The sequence below is a fragment of the Salmo salar genome, chromosome ssa29 (assembly GCF_905237065.1).
Source record: "Salmo salar chromosome ssa29, Ssal_v3.1, whole genome shotgun sequence".
Lineage (NCBI taxonomy): Eukaryota > Metazoa > Chordata > Actinopteri > Salmoniformes > Salmonidae > Salmo > Salmo salar.
Window position 1 is genome coordinate 23,796,475 of NC_059470.1, and position 23,092 is coordinate 23,819,566.

At 43.6% G+C, this 23,092-nt stretch overlaps 1 protein-coding gene across 1 annotated transcript in view; it reads right to left on the reverse strand.

Moving 5' to 3' along the window:
• LOC106590429 (histone-lysine N-methyltransferase 2C) overlaps positions 1-23,092 on the reverse strand; it is a 235,249-nt gene that overhangs the window by 153,874 nt on the left and 58,283 nt on the right. The window contains exons 6-9 of the mRNA XM_014181457.2: positions 18,117-18,381; positions 6,008-6,170; positions 4,616-4,787; positions 959-1,073 (exon numbers count right to left, since the gene is read on the reverse strand). Coding sequence (XP_014036932.2) covers positions 959-1,073; positions 4,616-4,787; positions 6,008-6,170; positions 18,117-18,381 — 715 coding nt within the window. The remainder of the gene's footprint in view (positions 1-958; positions 1,074-4,615; positions 4,788-6,007; positions 6,171-18,116; positions 18,382-23,092) is intronic.

A 23,092-nucleotide genomic window follows, 5' to 3' on the forward strand; every position in this document is an offset into this window, starting at 1 on the left:
AATTGTTTTTCTTGAGTGGATTTTCCCTTTAAAATGGTGCAACATGATGAATCTCTGTTCCAATAAAATGTGGAAACAAAACAGCAGCATTGCGGGTCTTAGGAAGAGATTTTAGACTTCTCCCCTTTGTACCACACAGTAACTAAGTAAAATGGGTGAATGAAAACAAACATTTTGGTTTGAAAGATAAAAGATTAAACAAAGAAATCCTCACAAGTCCCGAGTCTTCCAGAATGCAAAAATAAATACTGTTCCCCTTTACAGTAAGGTAAAAAGGTTGGGGGCCATCTCAGCTTATGGCCCTCTACTCTTATGTATCTACAGTATTTTCCTCCCTCCATTTTAGCAACCACACTAAGCCCAGAATCTCCCTTTTATGACTTAATACAGAGCTCAATAGCGGAGATGAAAGCTTGGGTGCTTGCGTGCCCCCACTGCAACCCACAGCAAAGCCAGGGGAAACAAACTTTACTGCCCATGTTTGAGGTTTGCATCTCCCCCCACCTCCTGCGGCAAAAAAAACACTACAAAAAGGCACTAAAAGCCCCAAAAGCTATTTTCAACTGCTGGATAAAAACAGCTGGGAGACTCTTAGGGGACAGTGGAGGGATGGAGAGAGACAGAAAAAGAGAGAGAGAGAGAGAGGTGGAAGAATGAGAGGAATGGGGGTACGGTAAAAGACAGAAGACTCTTAGGAGGCAATTGCGAGACGGAGGGAGAGGGGGAAAATAACAAGAGTGAGAGACAGAGAGGGAAGAACAGAAAAGAGAAAGAGGCCGGGGGAAGGGTGGAACAGTGCAGGGAGACTTGCTTCAAAAAGAGAAGAGCTTCACTCACGTTCCTTCAGAGCATTTCCCCCGTGGGGTAAATTGACAGCACTTTATACCTCATGCATACTCTCCTGTCTCGGCCCGACGGTATTCCCTGTGTTGTATAAAGTGTTTGGAGTGTTTCTTACCTTGCACCGCCAGCCGTTGGTGGGGATGGATTTCATGGTAGGCTGGAGACAAAAGGTGTGATAGCCTTTATCGCACATGTCACAGACCAGCATCTTGCTGTCCTCCCCTGGGTTCCTGCAACACACACACAGGAGATAGAAATATTACACACACACACAATAATATGCGACACACACAAAATTACACACACACAACCTAGACTAGAGAGAAAAACGGCATGGGAGTACTGTAGTATGGACAGTACCAGGGTTTATGTTTCCCAACCGCAAAGACAGACACCCTAACCATTTTCAACAGTCACTTTGGTTTTTATCTGTGTGGTTCAGCAGAGGGATCAGTGAGTCTGGTCCTCCAGGGTCTCAGTGTCTATAGGTTCTTTATCGCTGACTGATTCAGACTTTAGGAATAAGACGAACTACATTCATTTATCAATAAAGTACAAGGAAGAAAAGAAAGCCAGCCAGACAGTTGAGAACTCAAATTTGGTTTGTCAATGGGGGGTAAAAAACCCTCACTGATTATGTTCAATGCAATACATTTTACAACACACAAATGATCTCACACACCACGTTGTGAACATGAGGTCTTTTTCCATTACCTGGGACACATAAGTTGTTATAGGAACGAGAAAAGAACACGTTTCCTTCATGGAATCCAATTCCCTAAACTTCAAGATTCTAAATTAGTCCAGCCAATCAAACGCACCATTAAACGGCACCCGCCATCGAGACCCGTCCCTCCGTGGCAGATTTTGGATGCATGAATGTTGTTCAAAGAATAAATCAGGAGACCTAAATGTAAGATTTATGGTGTGTGTGTGTGTGTGTGTGTGTGTGTGTGTGTGTGTGTGTGTGTGTGTGTGGTTATGGTATTAGTGAAGAGGCTAGAGCCCAGAGATCTATCAAATCCCAGTAGCCTGTATTTCAGATGACAAGAATCCAACCTGAATGAGAACGTCATCTGATATTTACAGCTGTGCAGTGGAGTGACGCACACACACACACACACACACGTCCCTATATCACTCTGAGTGCTGCTGCTGCCTAACCAACACCCCCTGGCCCCGATCCCTCTCCCCCCACCAATTCCCCAGCTCCCCATCTGTTATTAAAACTGCACTATATTTTCACTAAGCTTTTCCAACTCTCTCCCTTGTAAGCTTATCTCAGCTCAACACCATGGTGCAGGCTTTACAGTAGGCCTCTTATCCCTATATACAGGCTTTACAGTAGGCCTCTTATCCCTGTATACAGGCTTTACAGGAGGCCTCTTATCCCTATATACAGGCTTTACAGGAGGCCTCTTATCCCTATATACAGGCTTTACAGGAGGCCTCTTATCCCTATATACAGGCTTTACAGGAGGCCTCTTATCCCTATATACAGGCTTTACAGGAGGCCTCTTATCCCTATATACAGGCTTTACAGGAGGCCTCTTATCCCTATATACAGGCTTTACAGGAGGCCTCTTATCCCTATATACAGGCTTTACAGGGAGGCCTCTTATCCCTATATACAGGCTTTACAGGAGGCCTCTTATCCCTATATACAGGCTTTACAGGAGGCCTCTTATCCCTATATACAGGCTTTACAGGAGGCCTCTTATCCCTATATACAGGCTTTACAGGAGGCCTCTTATCCCTATATACAGGCTTTACAGGAGGCCTCTTATCCCTGTATACAGGCTTTACAGGAGGCCTCTTATCCCTGTATACAGGCTTTACAGGAGGCCTCTTATCCCTGTATACAGGCTTTACAGGAGGCCTCTTATCCCTATATACAGGCTTTACAGTAGGCCTCTTATCCCAGTAGTACATATAGGCAGCAGGCATTCAATGCCCACAATCTTAAATGCGATCTCCCTCAAAAATGTTATATTTAACCTTAATTTAACTAGGCAAGTCAGTTAAGAATAAATTCTTATTTACAACGACGGCCTACCCCGTCCAAACCCGGACGACGCTGGGCCAATTGTGCACTGCCCAAAGGGACTCCAATAACGGCCGGTTGTGATACAGCCTGGAACCGAACCAGGGTCTGTAGTGACGCCTCTAGCACTGAGATACAGTGCCTTAGACCGCTGTGCCACTCGGGAGCCCAACATAAAGAGCTTCTGTTACATTCTGCCCATGATTGGAGTGCAATCTCTATTGCACTCCACACTGCCCTTTCCCACCTGGACAAAAGGAACACCTATGTGAGAATGCTATTCATTGACTACAGCTCAGCGTTCAACACCATAGTGCCCTCAAAGCTCATCAATAAGCTAAGGACCCTGGGACTAAACACCTCCCACCGCAACGGATCCTGGACTTCCTGACGGGCCGCCCCCAGGTGGTAACGGTTGGTAACAACACATCCGCCACGTTGATCCTCAACACAGGGGTCCCTCAGGGGTGTGTGCTCAGTCCCCTCCTGTACTCCCTGTTCTCTCATGACTGCACGGCCAAGCAAGACTCCAACACCATCATTAAGTTTGCCGATGAGTGGTAGGCCTGATCACCGACAACAACTAGACAGCCTACAGGGAGGAGGTCAGAGACCTGGCCGTGTGGTGCCAGGACAGCAACCTCTCCCTCCCTCTCACTTCCCTGAAATCAACACTTCACTCCCCAGAGGCTAGCGTGCTAATCATTATGCTACCAAAAACACAGTCTTAGTAGGGGAGCTCACTTCCCTGAAATCAACACTTTCAGAGTTAAGCAAACTCTACAAAAATATTTAAAAAGCTGTCCTTCAAAAGAGACACACCAGTAGTTCATGCTCTTTTGGTTTTCAATTACTTCATTTGCTGGCTTCAACTCTCCACTCATCATCTCTCAGATTTAGTCATCCCCGTCTTTCATCTATTCTTTACTACACTCCCCCAAAATGTGACTCCTCACAGGCATATACCACTACACACACACAGAGCCCCCCCAAACCATACACACTCCAGAGACCACACGCACATCCCCCCACAACAACACACACCGCAACACCCACCCACACACACACACACACACACACACACACCCTTCCACAAAGAAAAACACTTTGCATTAAAGCAGACTGCCCTGCGAAGGAATTGACTTTGCTTGGCTGGTTGTATGTGTAGGGAGCTTGGGGCTGATCAAACACAGTATGCACACAAATCTCACCAGCTCTCTTATCTTTTCTTTTAATGCTCCCATGCTCCTGCAAAATACGCTTGTTATTAATTCCACATGCAAAAAAAATAAGACTCTTTTCCCTTTTATCTTCCTATAAACCCTTCAGAAAACTCCAACAAGATCGAAACTGACTCCTCAACACCATCTCCCAAATGGCTCAATTCTCTTTTTCGGTTTCTTTGAAGAACAGAAAAAACAGTGGGCTGTCTATATTCAGCTGGGTGCAGGACCAGACATGTTTTCCTATTAGTTCATAGCTCTCCCTGATAGAAATCACATAAGTCAGTGGAGTTTTTCCACTGGGGATGAGGATGAATGGTGAGTGACAGAGTTAGGAATGGGGTCCATTATGTCTCAACTCAGTCAACTTAGGTAATTGTCTAAATAACAACTTTGCCATTGTCAGTCAACTATGTGACAACACCACATGATGGCTACTAGCGCAATGGTTAATAGCGCACACAGCTAACTAGCACAAATGGCTACTAGGGCACACAGCCATTACCTGCAGGTCAGACAGACTTTGCACTCGGGGCACTGCCACCCGGCCCTCTTCAGGGGGGTGACACTCACGTCCAGACACGCCCCGTGGTAGTGCTGCCCACACGAGCTGCAGAAGAGCAGGTCCTGCAGATCCCCAGCACTGCCACACAACAAGCACTTCACCTCCTCTTTAGCTGTAGGTAAGGAGGAAAATCATATTAACCCAATGAGTCCCACCGTAACCCCTTTTAACACTGTGTGTTTGAGCTACAGACTTCTGGGTTGTACTATTGGATTCGTCAATTTCTTCTGCATCCGTCTGTGTGATTAACGTGGGCTGAGCTAGAGGTGTTTGTGAGACAAGGGCAGATCCCGAAGGGGCCCTGGTCTTTTTACAAAAACGTCTGTAGAGTCCGAATGATTTGAGTTACAAACTATTAAAAGCTACTCTCACGAACACACACGTTACATGTTTTACTGTATGACGCTCACAGGCTACACGAGACGGTCGAAGCTAAGGGGTTCTTCTACATAGAAGATCATAAGAAATCCCAGGACGTAGTGTCTATAATACTGTAATAAGATCACACAGTTTCTGTCACAAATGCCAAGCCTAGTTGGATATTAATTTCCCAGTGAGTAAAAAAAATTCTGCACTTACAGCATTCAATGACATTTACTTTTATCAGGTTTTTGCTTTGGAGGAGTAATTTATTTATTGACATTTGTCAATAACACTCATGAATGCAATTGTTTATGTCAAATTGTGTTCTACTTGTAGCCGTGGTTGTCCTGAAAGGAAAATGGTAAAACACTTCATTGTGAGGCTAAATATAAGGGCTGGACATGCAGATAAATAACATTAATTTTTGCTGGGATCTCGGGACTGATAGAGTTTAAGGGACAGTTCATGGAGGGGACATAATATTAAAGGGACAGTTCAGGGAGGCACTATATTAAAAGGGACAACATACTCCAAAAGGAACATTTCACTGAACACATGGCCTGGGACGTAACTTTATGGACCATTACGTTAACATAAATGGAGCACATTTTTTCAAGAATCATCATGTGTAAAGACATTTTATTCAATGAGAAAGTAACATCACTTTGAATTTCACATACTAGCCAAAACATAAAAAAGGGTGATTTGGCAAGACGGAGTGAATTTCATGAAACCTATGCGACACTGATTCTGCAGCATGTCCTGGCTGCTTGTGACCAAGGGAAATATCAGATGTGAAATCAGTTAGAATTGGTTCTTCAGTAAGAATCAGAATAGATAAGAGTTGGCATAAATATTATGTCATGTAAGCCTTGTGTTGTTTCTAGTGTTGGCCTTTTGTCTACTAGACATCTATAGTGAAATCTAGTTATCCTCATTCTCCCAGTGGGACACAGGGTCTATACTCACATCTTTGTGAGGCCAGCTGGAGGTGGTCTGGGCAGAGGAGAGTGTGTCGGCGCAGGTCCTGGAAAGTTCCAGCGGCGGCGGCGCAGGGGAAATGGTAGGAGCGGCAGCAGCCTTCCTCACAGCACTTGATAGATGCTCCAAGGCGCTTACAGTATGCACAGCACTGCAAAACACAGACAGAGACAGAAACAGAGTCCGAGAGAGAGAGGGCGAGCGAGCGAGTGAGAATGAGAGAGAGAAAACGAGAGGGAGATTAAGAAAGCTAGTTCCGATTCTTAGATGTTCCTGGTTTTCACTCAATAATACCTACAGGGGGGAAAAAAAGTGTTATTTTCTAGATGAAACCTTCTGAACATTGCAGATAGAAATAGAACAGAGCCTGACACGATTCCCTGTCAACCTGACAGACAATCATATCTGTTCCAAAGAATACATTTCTATCTAAACATCCTGCATAGTTGCACCCTCCTGAACAGACCCCCAGTTTAGCTGTTCAGTTTTAGTCAGACACTTGTCATTGGAGGCCCTATGCTTGATCTACACTTGCTGCATGGAATGCTTCTAACTAAGCACATACCCCAGATTTACTAAAAGTGTTTTAAACATCAACTCACGCGTGCTAACAACAATTGTCAAGTTATTGACAAATGTAATCTCTAACCCCACCCGGTCTAAAAAGAATTGTTGCTTTTCCACATAAAATCTCTCATTCGTTTTCATCATGCCTCGCCACTGAAATTAAGAAGCAAAATGCATATTGGATTCAAAACCCAGGTTGAAATTGAAGCCGACCTCAGTAATGGTAGAGAATTGCTATTATGGTTTAAAAAAATTTTTTAAAAAAAAGACTGCTTAAATGAAGTGCTCTGGTACAAGACGAGCGAACCTGGCAGTAGCACCTGAATATAGACTGACATTTAAACCGCGGCCCGAGAACGAGAGCTCGTCTTTGAATAATGAAAGCCGTCAGGAGCAGAGAAAGAATGGGACCTTGAAGTCAAAATGACTCAAGTCAGCACTTTTATGTTGCTCTCTCTCCCTTTCCCTCCCTCCCCCTCCCTCTCTTTTTCCCTTTCCCTCCCTCGTTCTAGAAACTCTTGGCCGGGGGGGCCAACATGCAACAACCGGCAAACACATTTGTACACCGAGCATTGGGCAATTACCGGCCGTGCACCAGCGACTTCCTTGAGGCATTGTAAATAAGAAGTTATTCTTAACTGACTTGACTAGTTAAATAAAAGGTTCAATGAAAAAAAAATGAAGAAAAAAAAAAAAATCATGGGAAGGATATTCTGTGGGATGTCGTCGCAGACGGGACCAAGCCCGGCGTGGGACGTCCCAGACAACAATGTATTACCATAAAAATAGAATGAATAGAACAGACATTCCCATTCAAGTCAATGTTCCATAATCCTATTTCTATGCTCATTACACCCATCAACTCCTCAGAGACTACATAGGGAGTAATGAAAATAAAGTAACCCCTTCAAAATAATGTCACCCCTTCTCTTCAAACCATAATCCTCCGTTGCTTTGTTGAAAATAATAATTAAACACGACTGCTGTAATCGCATTACAGTGTGGTTTGGGGTTCTCTTTCCTAATCCACACCAAGCAGAAATTTAAATATTTCATAAAAAAGGGAAAGTTTCCATCTCGCCATACCGATTGTTTGACCACGCTTTTCTCCCAACAACCCCCGAAAGAGGCGTCGTTAAGGCAGAAGGATAGTGGCCAACCCAACCAAACTCTCCCTTCTCTACAAAGAGCCAAAATGGCTACCGTCCAAATGGAGCAAACCTGAGAGGAATTGCAACGGATAGATATCTGGTCCAGTGCCACTGAGAATGGAACAAGGCCTTATGGGAACTGGACCTGACTGGTATCACATAGCAGTTCTCAGACCATTGTGCCAACCCAAACCATACTGGTCTGGAAATTTTATTTCACATTATCCTTTTGGATAGTCAACTCAGTAGTGTGAAAAGGGTAATAGCACCAACCTTTCAAACACAGAGCGTAGAACAACTGAGAGTTAAACTTAGAAACCTGTCCATTTAACATTTAAATATCTAGCAAAATTATGAAATATCCCATTGCCTATAAAAATTCTGTAGAAGAACGCAACACACTGCTACACATAGTTTAGAAAGAAGAACCTGGTCTGTGTTGCTTCGTCTTACCAATGAGTCAGTCAGACATGACGTGGACCAGTCTGGTCCACTTCAACAGCAGATAAGGTGATAGCACCTTAAATGCAAGGCTACGGTGTAAGGGGCTGAAAGGTTATCCTGATGTCCTAACGCCTGGGGGTTTCATGGCTCACTGCCAAACGTTGTTACCTCACACTTGAAGGGCAGAATACCACTGGTGGGAGAGCTCTGACTGGGCAACCAACAGCCTCTGCCGAAAAACAATGCTGTTTCTATCACACACATACAGTAGATAGGCCTACACACAATCATCTATAGGATAGGCCTACATACGATACTCACACAAAGATACTAGTGTATGGGCTGCCTCTGTCATACACACATACACAGGCTAACGCATTTAACCTTTATTTAACCTTTATTTAACTAGGCAAGTCAGTTAAGAACAAATTGTTATTTAAAATGACGGCCTACCCCGGCCAAACCCTAACGACACTGGGCCAATTGTGCGCCTCCTTATGGGACTCCCAATCACGGCCGGTTGTGATACAGCCTGGAATCAAACCAGGGTCTATAGTGACACCTTTAGCACTGAGATGCAGTGCCTTAGACCGCTGTGCCACTAGGGAGTCACATACAGTGCCTTCAGAAAGTATTCACACCCCTTGATTTTTTCCACATTTTGTTGTGTTACAGCCTGAATTTAAAAAAAGAATGTCACTGGCCTACGCACAATACCCCATCATGTCAAAATGGAATTTAAATTTTTTACATTTTAAGAGAAAACATGCAAAAACATGCAGCCTGAACTAAAGTAATACTGCAAAAAATGTGGCAAAGCAATTCACTTTTTGTCCTGAATACAAAGTGTTGTTTGGGACAAATCCAGTACAACAGAGTACCACTCTTCATATTTTCAAGCATAGCAGTGGCTGCATCATGTTATGGGTATGCTTGTAATCGTTAAGGTCTGGGGTGTTTTTCAGGAAATAAAATACCCGGAATGGAGCGAAGCACAGGCAAAATCCAAGAGGAAAACCTTGTTCAGTCTGCTTTCCACCAGACACTGGGGAGATAAATTCAACTTTTAGCAGGACAATAACTTAAAACACAAGGTAAAATCTACAATGTTATACTTGAAAATGTATAGCAAGACCTGAAAATGGTTGTCTAGCAATGATCAACAACCAATTGTATATATATATATATATATATTTTTTTTTTAAGAATGAATGGGCAAATAGAAAACTTAGAAACCCAGAAACACTCTGCCAAAGGTGCTTCTACAAAGTATTGACTCAGGGGTGTGATATTTCTGTATTTCATTTTCAATAAATGGTCAATAATTTCTAAAAACATGTTTTCAATTTGTCATTATGGGTTATTGTATATAGATGGGTGAGAAAAAAAAGTATATATTTAATCCATTTTGAATTCAGGCTGTAACAACAAAATGTGTAATAAGTCAAGGGCTGGGAATACTTTCTGGAGGCGCTGTACACACAGGCTCACTAATGTACACAGGAGTGAGAGCTAAATTAGACATTTTTAGCTGATTTAGGATGTAAATGCAATCAGACAAACCTGATATGGAGGTGAGGATAGCTTGTGTGTGTGGATAGTGTGTGCGTGAATGGGTATGAATTTCAGAGCTGGGTAAGTTGTATGCCAGGCTGTCGGTGCATCCGAGTGTACATGTGCGAATAAAAGTGTGTGGTGTGTCACAGTGTGTGTTAACCTTCAGAGGTGCAGTCTCCTGAGCTTTGTGACCTTTTCTGCTTTACACCCCCAATGAGTCTCACTGTAGTGCCAGGGACAACCTTTAACAGGGCCCCATTCTCTCTCTCTCTCTCTCTCTCTCTCTCTCTCTCTCTCTCTCTCTCTCTCTCTCTCTCTCTCTCTCTCTCTCTCTCTCTCTCTCTCTCTCTCTCTCTCTCTCTCTCTCTCTCTCTCTCTCTCTCTCTCTCTCTCTCTCTCTCTCTCTCTCTCTCTCTCTCTCTCTCTCTCTCTCTCTCTCTCTCTCTCTCTCTCTCTCTCTCTCTCTCTCTCTCTCTCTCTCTCTCTCTCTCTCTCTCTCTCTCTCTCTCTCTCTCTCTCTCTCTCTCTCTCTCTCTCTCTCTCTCAATAAAAGTTCTAAACCTGCTTTATGAGTAGTTCATGACGCTAGGGCGGCAACACAAATAAGTGCTTTCTCCATTCTGATTGTTCTGACATGATGGTGCAGAAAGAGACATGGTTACCCTGTTTCTAGCTCCTTATAAGGATTTCGCTGCACCTGCAATAACATCTGTAAAACCATGTACATGATCAATAAACTTCGATTAGATACTGTTCAATCCAACTTCAAACTAAAATCATTTTCATAAATATCATTGCACAAACATTCCTATCTAGGCCTACACCAGCACTGGTACCAGGCTGTATTAGCTAGCTACATGTGCGCTAACTCTTGGCCAGCTAGCTTGCTTCATGTACTAACTAACTAGCAATTGGCGGCTAACAATACATTTTAACCAGAACTTGCTACGAAAAGACAAACTAGCAGAGAGTAGTTAGCAGACGGTAAGATACACAAAGTAATATTGTAGTTATAGAACGCTTGTAGAAAGCTGCCTCGTTGTCACCAACATCTTTCTGCATTTATCTGACCATGCAGACTGCAGAGTGAATGGCAAGAACGTGCTTGTCAAATCAAATCGAGTTGTATTTGTCACATGTGCCGAAATGTGAAATGCTTACTTACAACCCCCTAACCAACAATACTTAAGAAAAATAAGTTAACTTTTTACTAAAATAAACTCATTTGAATAGCTGTTCAGGAGTCTAATGGCTTGGGGCTAGAAGCTGTTTAGAAGACTTTTGGACCAAGACTTGGCACTCCGGTACCACTTGCCGTACAGTAGCAGAGAGACAGTGGCTGGAGTCTTTGGCCATTTTTAGGGCCTTCCTCTGACACCGCCTGATATAGAGGTCCTGGATGGCAGGAAGCTTGGCCCCAGTGACGTACTGGGCCGTACGCACTACCCTCTGTAGTGCCTTGCGGTCGGAGGCCGAGCAGTTTCCATACCAGGCAGTGATGCAACCAGTCAGGGGATGCTCTCGATGGTGCAGCTGTAGAACTTTTTGAGGCTCTGAGGACCCATGCCAAATTTTTTAAGTCTCCTGAGGGGGAATAGGCGTTGTCGTGTCTAAAATGGACATTACACTCTCTGGAGTTGCGTATCACGTTTAACAAACCAAATATTGAAATAACGTTATAGAAGGTAAAGTTAAAAACCCAAATCGGTCCATACATCAATACCAGTATAAAGTAAAATATGGTATAATCGCCCTGTCCTAGCTCAATCCCAAAAACACACACTCCGAGTGCACACCACCAAATAAATCATTATAGTTGGGCAAGTACAACATTTCCACTTCCTCAATGAAGTCATTGTATTAGTTCAGAGTTTTATTTTGCCTCAACCAATATCAAGACAGAAATTACAAGCTAGAATAGTCAATTATCTATAAAGTCGCCTCCCTTGCACATTCACATTACATTGTGTTAATGACAAAGTTCAGCTGAGAGAAATTACAGCAGATACTAGAAGCACGATATGATATTATCACAGTACTTAGGTGCCGATACTACATATATTGCAATTCTCACGATTCTAGATGTATTGAGATTAGATACTGCGATTTTATTGCAATTTTATGTTCAAAACATATTGCTAACTATATGTCTGTTGCAGAGAGGCAAGAGAGGGCACGAGAAAACGTTTTGATCAGTCAGGGAAATAAAAGTACAGAAAACAAATTGGCTGAGGCGCCACTACAGCCTGGGATTCAATCCTGTGACCGGTAGCCCCATAGGGCAGCGCACACAATTGGCCCAGGTCTGTCCGGGTTAGGGGAAGGTTTAGCTGGGGGGGGTTTCCTTGGCTCATCGTGCTCTAGCGACTCCTTGTGGCAGGCCGGGCGTCTGCAAGCTGACTTCAGTAGTCAGTTGAATGGTGTTTTCTCCGAAACATTGACCACGTTTACATGCACACATATTCTGGGTAGTAGCTTAAGGTCGGAATTCGGAATAAGCGGTTTACATGCACCTTCGATATCCCACTCATGAGTATTCCTAATTTAAGTTCATATGTCTCTGCGTAATTCTGTTACCATGGCATTGTCCTCCTACAGTCAATGTTTTGACTGACTACTTCTGGAATTGCAAAGGAGTGTAGAGGCAGCTGTTGAGACAAAGAGGCTAACCTAGCATATCTACTAAGCTAGCTAGATAAACATGGTGCTAAGATATCAGATAGGAGCTAACAGCCAACGTAGCTTGCTAACATTAGCTGGTTATCATTTTGATCATGCACTATTTTTGGCAACAAGCCATCTGACTTGCGCTGTAACATTAGCTATTTGCTGGTGTGCTGATCTAACCAGCCACAATCGTATCCGTAAATTGACAGTCGATAGTTAAGATGATTGTCATAATAAAAGGAAAAGAGAAAATGTTTTAAAATGTCTAAATAATGGTTGTCAATAGGTTTGGCTACCTAAGAATCGTTTATGGAACAAGAAAGCTATATAAAAGTACGCATGTGTGTGGATTCTCACTTGTCAAACTATGTGCAGATTTTAGTAATTCAGACAGAACATGCATCATCATTTCATATTCTTTCATACCCTAGCTCTTCTTAAATATTATGCAGATGTATGGCTTGGTAGCAAATATCATCGCCATTGAGCTAGTTCTCATAGTAGCAGTAAACAGCACTAAGTGATATGAACGATGGAGATAGATGTGAAAGGAAGCAGAGTTACAGCCTCACACTAGCCAATCGTAGCAGTAGGATCAAGTTACAACCCGCCAATTTCTTGACAGATCGCAAATCATGGCATTACGTTGGACCTTTTTGCATTGAATATATGCTATTTTATATTCTCAAAGTAATAGCAGTTCCTACAGTATAGCATGTCCTTCCATACAGTGTGACATTTTATTTTATTTCACCTTTATTCAACCAGGTAGGCCAGTTGAGAACAAGTTCTCATTTACAACTGCGATCTGGCCAAGATAGAGCAAAGCAGTGCGACAAAAACAACAAAACAGAGTTACACATAAACAAACGTACAGTCAATAACACAACAGAAAAATCTATGCACAGTGTGCGCAAATGTAGAAGAGTGGGGAGGTAAGGCAATAAATAGGCCATAGAGGCAAAATAATTACAATTTAGCATTAACACTGGAGTGATAGATGTGCAGATGATGATATGCAAGTTGAGATCCTGGGGTGCAAAATAGCAAGAGGATAAATTACAACATGGGGATGAGGTAGTAGGGTGAGCTATTTACAGATTGGCTGTGTACAGGTACAGTGATCGGTAAGCTGCTCTGAAAGCTGATGCTTAAAGTTAGAGAGGGAGACATAAGACTCCAGCTTCAGTGATTTTTGCAATTTGTTCCAGTCATTGACAGCAGAGAACTGGAAGGAAAGGCGGCCAAAGTAAGTGTTGGCTTTGGGGATGACCAGTGAAATATACCTGCTGGAGCGCATGCTACGGGTGGGTGTTGCTATGGTGACCAGTGAGCTGCGATAAGGCGGAGCTTTCCCTAGGTAAGACTTATAGATGACCTGGAGCCAGTGGGTTTGGCATCAAATATGTAGTGAGGGCCAGCCAACGAGAGCACACAGGTCGCAGTGGTGGGTAGTATATGGGGCTTTGATGACAAAACGGACGGCACTGTGATAGACTACATACAATTTGCTGAGTAGAGTGTTGGAGGCTATTTTGTAAATGACGTCGCTGAAGTCAAGGATCGGTAGGATAGTCAGTTTTACGAGGGTGTTTGGCAGAATGAGTGAAGGAGGCTTTGTTGCGAAATAGGAAGCCAATTCTAGATTTAATTTTGGATTGGAGATGCTTAATTTGAGTCTGGAAGGAGAGTTTACAGTCTAACCAGACACCAAGGTATTTGTAGTTGTCCACATATTCTAAGTCAGAACCGTCCAGAAAAGTGATGCTCATCGGGCGGGCGGGGGCAGCAATCGGTTTAAGACCTTGCATTTAGTTTCACTAGCATTTAAAAGCAGTTGGAGGCCACGGAAGGAGTGTGGTATGGCATTGAAGCTCGTTTTGAGGTTTGTTAACACAGTATCCAAAGAAGGGCCAGATGTATACAGAATGGTGTCATCTGCGTAGAGGTGGATCAGAAAATCACCAGCAGCAAGAGCGACATCAATGATATATACAGAGAAAAGTGTCGGCCCGAGAATTGAACCCTGTGGCACCCCCATAGATACTGCCAGAGGTCCAGACAACAGGCCCTCCAATTTTACACACAACTACTAGTTAGTGAACCAGGCGAGGCAGTCATTTGAGAAGCCAAGGCTATTGAGTCTGCCGATAAGAATGCGTTGATTGACAGAGTCGAAAGCCTTGGCCAGGTCAATGAATACGGCTGCACAGTACTGTCTTTTATCGATGGAGGTTATGATATCGTTTAGGACCTTGAGCGTGGCTGAGGTGCACCCATGACCAGCTCGGAAACAAGATTGCATAGTGGAGAAGGTACGGTGGGATTCGAAATGGTTGGTGATCTGTTTGTTGTCTTTAGAAAGGCAGGGCAGAATGGATATAGGTCTATAACAGTTTGAGTCTAGAGTGTCACCCCCTTTGAAGAGGGGTATGACCGCGGCAGCTTTCCAAACTTTGGGGTTCAGACAATATGAAAGAGAGGTTGAACAGGCTAGTAACAGGGGTTGCAACAATTTTGGCTGATAATTTTAGAAAGAGAGGGTCCAGATTGTCTAGCCCAGTTGATTTGTAGGGATCCAGATTTTACAGCTCTTTCAGAACATCAGCTGTCTGGATTTGGGTGAAGGAGAAGCGGGGGGGGGGCTTGGGCAAGTTGCTGCAAGGGGTGCTGAGCTGTTGGCCAGGGTAGGGGTAGCCAGGTGGAAAGCATGGCCAGCGGTAGAAAAATGCTTATTGAAATTTCCGAATAGCGTAGATTTATCGGTGGTGACAGTGTTACCTAGCCTCAGTGCAGTGGGAGGAGGTGATCTTATTCTCCATGGACTTTACAGTCTCCAAACACTTTTTGGAATTAGTGTTACAGGATGCAAATTTCTGTTTGAAAAGGCTAGCCTTAGCTTTCATACTGACTGCGTATATTGATTCCTGACTTCCCTGAAAAGTTGCATATCGCGGGGGCTATTCGATGCTAATGCACAACGCCACAGGATGTTTTTGTGCTCGTCAAGGGCAGTCAAGTCTGGGGTGAACCAAGGGCTATATCTGTTTTTAGTTCTACATTTTTTGAATGGGGCATGCTTATTTAAGATGGTGAGGAAAGCACTTTTAAAGAGCAACCAGACATCCTCTACTGACGGAATGAGGACAGGTTGATTAGAAAGGCCTGTTCGCTGAAGTGTTTTAGGGAGCGTTTGACAGTGATGAGGGATGGTCATTTGACCGCTGCCCCATTACGCACGCAGGCAATGAGGCAGTGATCGCTGAGATCCTGATTGATGACAGCAGAGGTGTATTTAGAGGGCAAGTTGGTCAGGATGATATCTATGAGGGTGCCATTGGTTACGGATTTAGGGTTGTACCTGGTAGGTTCCTTGATAATTTGTGTGAGATTAAGGGCATCTAGCTTAGATTGTAGGACGGCCGGGGTGTTAAACATGTCCCAGTTTAGGTCAACTAACAGTACAAACTCTGAAAATAGATGGGGAGGCGATCAATTCACATGGTGTCCTGGGCACAACTGGGGGCTGAAGGGGGTCTATAACAAGCGGCAAAGGTCAGAGACTTGTTTCTGGAAAGGTGGATTTTTAAGAGTAGAAGCTCGAATTGTTTGGGCACAGACCTGGATAGTATGACAGAACTCTGCAGGCCAACTCCAACCCCTTTGGCAGTTCTATCTTGTTGGAATATGTTATAGTTAGGGATGGAAATGTCCGAATTTTTGGTGGCCTTCCTAAGCCAGGATTCAGACACGGCTAGGACATCAGGGTTGGCGGAGTGTGCTAAAGCAGTGAATAAAACAAACTTAGGGAGGAGGCTTCTAATGTTAACATGCATGAAACCAAGGCTATTACGGTTACAGAAGTCATCAAATGAGTGCTCCTGGGGAATGGGAGTGGTGCTGGGGGCTGCAGGGCCTGGGTTGGCCTCTACATCACCAGAGGAACATAGGAGGAGTAGGATAAGGTTACAGCTAAAGGCTATAACAACTAGTCGTCTAGTCCATTCGGGACAGAGAGTAAAAGGAGCAGATTTCTGGGCGCGGAAAAATATATTCAAGGCATAATGTACAGACAAGGGTATGGTAGGATGTGAGTACAGTGGAGGTAAACCTAGGCATTGAGTGAAGATGAGAGAGGTTTTGTCTCTAGAGGCACCAGTTAAGCCAGGTGAGGTCATCGCATGTATGGGGGGAGGAACAAAAGGGCTGTCTAAGGCATATTGGGCAGGGCTAAGGGCTCTACAGTGAAATAAGACAATCACTAACCAAAACAGCAATAGACAAGGCATATTGACATTAGGGAGAGGCATGTGTAGCCGAGTGATCATAGAGTCCAGAGAGTAGCAATAGATGAGTCAGGGAGCCAATTCAGTAGTCGCTACTACACTAGGCTAGCTGGAGACACGGCGATTCAGACAGCTAGCGGGCCGGGGCTAGCAGATGGGCCTCAGGGGATGTCGCAATGGAAGAGCCTGTTGAAACCACCTCGGATGGTTACGTCAGCAGACCCGTCGTGACGGATCGGTGGGTTCCGTGTCGGCAGTAAAGGGTCCAGGCCAATTGGCAAAAGAGATATTGTAGCCCAAGAATTGGCCGATAGACCTCTTCGGTGAGCCGGGAGATGGGCCTAGCTCGAAGCTAGCTCCAGGCTAACTGGTGCTTGCTTCGGGACAGAGACGTTAGCCAGGAGTAGCCACTCGGATAGAAGCTAGCTAGCTGCGATGATCCGGTGTAAAGGTTTAGAGCTTGCGGTAGGAATCCAGAGATGTGGTAGAGAAAAAGCAGTCCGATATGCTCTGGGTAGATATCGCGCTGTGCAGACTGGCAGGAATTGACTGGGCTGAGGCTGGCTGATGTCCGAGTTAATGGTGAGGACCACTAGCAGCGGCTAACTGACTACTAGCTAGTAGCTAGTTAACTGGCTAGCTTCTGATGGGGGTTCCCAGTTCTTAAGTATAAAGACAGCAGATCAGTACCACATTGGGTGAGGCGGGTTGCAGGAGAGTATATTCCGTCCATAGATGGAAAGTGAGATTAAAATATATACGAAGAAAACGATAAATACACGGCACAGGACAAGACAAAAAAAACACATTCGACTGCTACGCCATCTTGGATCTATGCCGGAGTGATGCTTCATGCAAATGTTTTTGATCAGTAGGTAAGTCCCAAATAGAAGGCAAACAGATTTTTTGTCATCTGTAGCATCAGACACCACTGACCAGCCAAAACAAGCTCAATAACTCAATGCATGCTACACACTGCTATTGAATATGTAGCAACATGTATTGTAGGCCTATTCTATCTCAATTTACCAAGTTTATCAAGAGATTTACCATGCAAATAAAATGACCATTATGTTGTTATACAGTTAGATTGGTAAAAGCAAAGTGAATTATTGTTTGATTAAAACATTCATGCATACATGGCTGTCTCTGGTAAAAAAAATAATAAAAAATCACATTTTCAAATTGAATGATGTTGACCTATAATAAAATCGGCCATTGGCCTTCTTGACCCCCCCCCCCCAAAAAAAAATACATATTGGTTGTTCTCCAGTTGTTGCTAATGTACAAAAAAACTGAGCACGCAAAGAAACCCGTTGGTGATTTGCTGGTCACTTGTTAAAAGAGATCGGAGCCATGTGCACTCACACACACATGGTTGAATCCTAACACCCACACCCCAATGGATTGTCTGTTCCATCTCACCTCTGTGCTCCCTGAGTCTATGGCTTTGTCCACGTAGAGCAGTGAATCCTGGGCCTCGCCGCAACACACCCCCTCAGACCAGGCGGCACAATGCAGGTGGGCACAGCACTGGCCTGTGGGGTCAAACAGGGACTGGACATTGATGTCATCGGGGAGGCCGATCTGACCCAGCTCGTCCCAGAACTTAGGGGCCAGTTCCTCGCTGAAGGGGTCCGTGCTGCCGGGTGCCGAGGAGGAGTGGAGACCACTGTCCGGAGAGCTGACCCTGGGGAGGGGGGGGGGGTGACAGGTCACGTTCAAGATCAAGTTTATTTTTCACCCACATAGCAGTCAAAGCGAAATGTAACAGCATAAATGTATGAAAAGGACAGACAAAGGACCTACACTAACACTACTAAACATCAGGTATGGCACCAAAGAACAAAACTGGCTAATAGAAAAAGAACCACGAGAGAGCCTTGTATCCAGTTTATGGGGATAGCTTTGTGGCAGTCCATAGTAGGGATTAAAACCCGGGTAACCGGGATCGTCCCATGACAATGCCACACATTTCCCGATTTTTTTAAAATTAACATTTCCCCCAATGTCGTGCAGCAGCAAATTTAAATATTTGCCATTTTATTTTTGCCAAACAGGTTGACGCATGGAAACCTTTAGCCTAGCGTATTTACGTCACACAAAGTCGCCATAAATTCAAAGCACACGCATAATTGACACTAACCGAAAAGCAAGACTTCTAGAAAACAGTAGACTACATTGATTTCACTCAACTTTCTGTTGTTTTCCCTGTTAGTTAACACTATCAACGATTCACTTTACTGTGGCAATTGTGATCGGATCAATTAGCCACTTTCAATGAAAAATACTGAAACAAAATGAAATATGCAAGAGATTTTGTTTAAGGCCGAATGCATCGTAGTAGGAATCTATTGCGCACGACTCAGCCCATACAATACACAGACCTGTGTGACATAAACAATTAGAGCTGCAGTAAGCCTAAATGCAAACAGACCATTGCTATATACATATCTGTGCCATTTACTTTGAACTGGACTGCGGTCGTGAGAGGATGCGCTTGTTTTGAGATAAAAGTAAGAGCTGCATGTAGCCACGTATGCACATTTTGTTCATATCCTTTGCTAGTTAAGTTATTAGCCCAGTTATAGATACTTTGTAGTCAGCAATAGGGGGGAGTGATTGCTTCTTACAAGAACACAAAACGTGTACAATTCTAGACCTCTTTGAAAAGTGAGTCAGATAAAGAGCTTTTGTTTGTCTTAAAGGAGCAGTGTTGTATTTTCAGACAAGTTTGAATAAGCAAAGTAGCCAATAGGCAGAGGGTAGCATGATTTGTGTGATTCTCTATAATCATGGTATGGGAAAAATAACGCATTTTATTTTGTAAAGTGGTTTCCTGCATCAAACGCAAAAACATTCAGACACCTACTTGTCTAACAAATGGATAAACAGGTTAATATCAACCCCTGCATGTTTTTTTCAAAAGTCTCATGGAATGTAGGCCTACATTGAACACCACAAAATGGCTGCTACTGTAGGCTGAATGACAGAACCACTATTTTCATGTCAATGCATTTTCTCTATTATTTTTGATGGTAGGCCACTCTGGTAGGCCTACATTATGATGAAATTGCCACAGTAGCTTACTTGGCACTGTTACAATTGTAACTTAAAGCGGGTACAGGCTCAGTGTTCACAGTAAACACGCTCTGGAAGTTGCACAGAATCTTCACAACGTTCAAGTTTGTGCTCAGCAGACCTGAAATTTGCTCAGCGCCAAAATAAAGTAGAGGGAACATTGATCAAATATTAGCTGATTAGAACATTTTGCTAGCATGTCATATAAGTGGATTTTGCTCACCGCTCGCGTAGTAGCATGTCCTACTTCCGACCAAAATTGAACGGCTTAGACACCAGATGTACACTACCGTTCAACAGTTTGGGGTAACTTAGAAATGTCCTTGTTTTTGAAAGAAAATAAAAAATTGGTCCATTAAAATATCATCAAATTGATCAGAAATACAGCGTAGACTTTGTTAATGTTGTAAATGACTATTGTAGCTGGAAACGGCTGATTTTTTATGGAATATCTACATAGGCGTACAGAGGCCCAATTATCAGCAACCATCACTACCGTGTTCCAATGGCACGTTGTGTTAGCTAATCCTAGTTTATCATTTTAAAAGCCTAATTGATCATTAGAAAACCCTTTTGCAATTATGTTAGCACAGCTGAAAACTGTTGTGCTGATTAAAGTAGCAATAAAACTGGCCTTCTTTAGACTAGTTGAGTATCTGGAGCATCAGCATTTATGGGTTCGATTACAGGCTCAAAATGGCCAGAAACAAAGAAACTCGTCAGTCTATTCTTGTTCTGAGAAATGAAGGCTACTCCATGCGAGAAATTGTCAAGAAACTGAAGATTTCGTACAACGCTGTGTACGACTCCCTTCACAGAACAGCGCAAACTGGCTCTAACCAGAATAGAAAGAGGAGTGGGAGGCCCCGGTGCACATCTGAGCAAGAGGACAAGTACATTAGTGTCTAGTTTGAGAAACAGACACCTCACAAGTCCTCAACTGGCAGCTGTATTAAACAGTACCCGCAAAACACCAGTTTCAACGTCAACAGTGAAGAGATCTTCAGTTCCTTGGCAATTTCTCGCATGGAATAGCCTTCATTTCTTAGAACAAGAATAGACTGACGAGTTTCAGAAGAATGTTATTTTTTTCTGGGCATTTTGAGCCTGTAATCGAACCCACAAATGCTGATGCTCCAGATACTTAACTAGTCTAAAGGAGGCCAGTTTTATTGCTTCTTACAAAAGTCATGTACAACATTAACAATGTCTACACTGTATTTCTGATCAATTTTATGTTATTTTAAATGGACATTTTTTTGGGGGCTTTTCTTTCAAAAACAAGGACATTTCTAAGTGACCCCAAACTTTTGAACGGTAGTGTATGTGGCAGGGTCTACAGACAATCAAGGACTACAAAGGGAAAACCAGCCACGCCGCGGACACCGACGTCTTGCTTCCGGACAAGCTAAAACACCTTCTTTGCCCACTTTGAGGTTAACACACTGGCACCAAGGACTGTGGGCTCTCCTCCGTGGCCAACGTGAGTAAGACATTTCAGCGTGTTAACCCTTGCACGGCTGCCAGCCCAGACGCCATCCCAAGCCACATCCTCAGAGCATGCGCAGACCAGCTGGCTGGAGCGTTTACGGACATATTCAATCTCTCCCTATCCCAGTCTGCTGTCCCCACTTGCTTCACGACATCCACCATTTTTCCTGTACCCAAGAAGGCGAAAGGTAACTAAACTTAATGACTATCACCCCGTAGCAATCACTTCTGTCATCATGAAGTGCTTTGAGAGGCTAGTTAAGGATCATATCACCTCTACCTTATCAGACACCCTAGACCCACTTCAATTTGCTTACCGCCCCAATAGATCCACAGACGATGCAATCGCCATCGCACTGCACACTGCCCTATCCCATCTGGACAAGAGGAATACCTATGTAAGAATGCTGTTCATTGACTACAGCTCAGTATTCAACACCATAGTACCCTCTAAGCTCATCATTAAGCTTGGGGCCCTGTGTCTGAACCACACCCTGTGCAACTTAGCTCTTCAGTTAAGGCCATTCTACTGTCAATGTTTGTCTATGGAGATCGCATGGCTGTGTGCTCGATTTTATACATCGGACAGCAACGGGTGTGGCTGAAATAGCCGAATCCACTAATTTGAAGGGGTGTCCACATAATTTTGCGTGTGTGTGTGTGATGTGATCTATCTATCTATATATAGTGTACCTTGACACTTGCCTACTGCTGAAATGCTCAGATTTATTTGAGGAGCATGATAACGCTTAGAATTTATGAACGGTCTGTTTTGCAATTCATAACAATGTCATTGGCGATCAAAGTTACTCTATCATTACTAACTATATCAGTTTCACTTGCTGTGAAATCTTTACAAAGTGGCGCAGCCAAAACCGCAATGTGGCACAGCGACAATCTTACTTTGGGAAAACCCTAAAATAGTGACCCTATCTTGATTTTAAACACTTAAATAAGAACTTCAGATTTTTGCCTTATTTCCCGGGACTCTCGGGATAAATTTTCACCACCCCCCGGGATTGAAACTTGGTAGAATTTTTGGAAAAAAATGTATCCCTAGTCTTAAATCTGGCTTGATATCTGTGGCTGGTTGGGATAGGGGATGGGACATTAACATCTGTTTTAACTGATTTTATGGACAATGATAATTGCATTACTTTCAGCTCCATTGATCATTAATTCTGGCAGTGCTATGACACTGTATCAAGGACAAGTCGTGCTCATTGACATTGTAAATCCCCACCATTCTCTCCCTCGGTAAGAAAGCGTCAGGGTAGAAGTTGCCCTTTGGCTAATGCACAAGAACTGGCTGTTCGAGCCCACACACACGCACACAAGCCAGCCTGAAACACAATCTCTCCCTCTCTCATCCCCACCGGATAAAGCCTATTCCAGGATTTGGGGAATGGCAGTCTGGAGTAAGCTCTTTTCTCAGCTCCAGGAAGCAGTAGGGTACTGGGGATGAAAGGCTACTGTATACTCCCCCTGCCACAACATCTGTATAAGCCTTAATAAAAATAACTATATTATACGGTTGTGTTGATTAGGGCGTGCAACGGAAAACATTTTTAAACACTATGCAACAGAAAATGTAGATTGGGGTTTCAGTGAATTTTCTTCCATTTGATGCCTAATGAACACACTCCCATTAAAGTTACTATAGGCTGTGGATGGGGGGGATGAGAGGAGGATGGACGACGATCAAAAACTGATGGGCTGTGGCTCTGACATGCAACCAAACTATACATCAAAAGCGCCATCTATGAATTTAAGAGTGGTGACATTTCCTTACTACAGTGTTCACCCCAACTCCAGTCCTCAAGTAAATA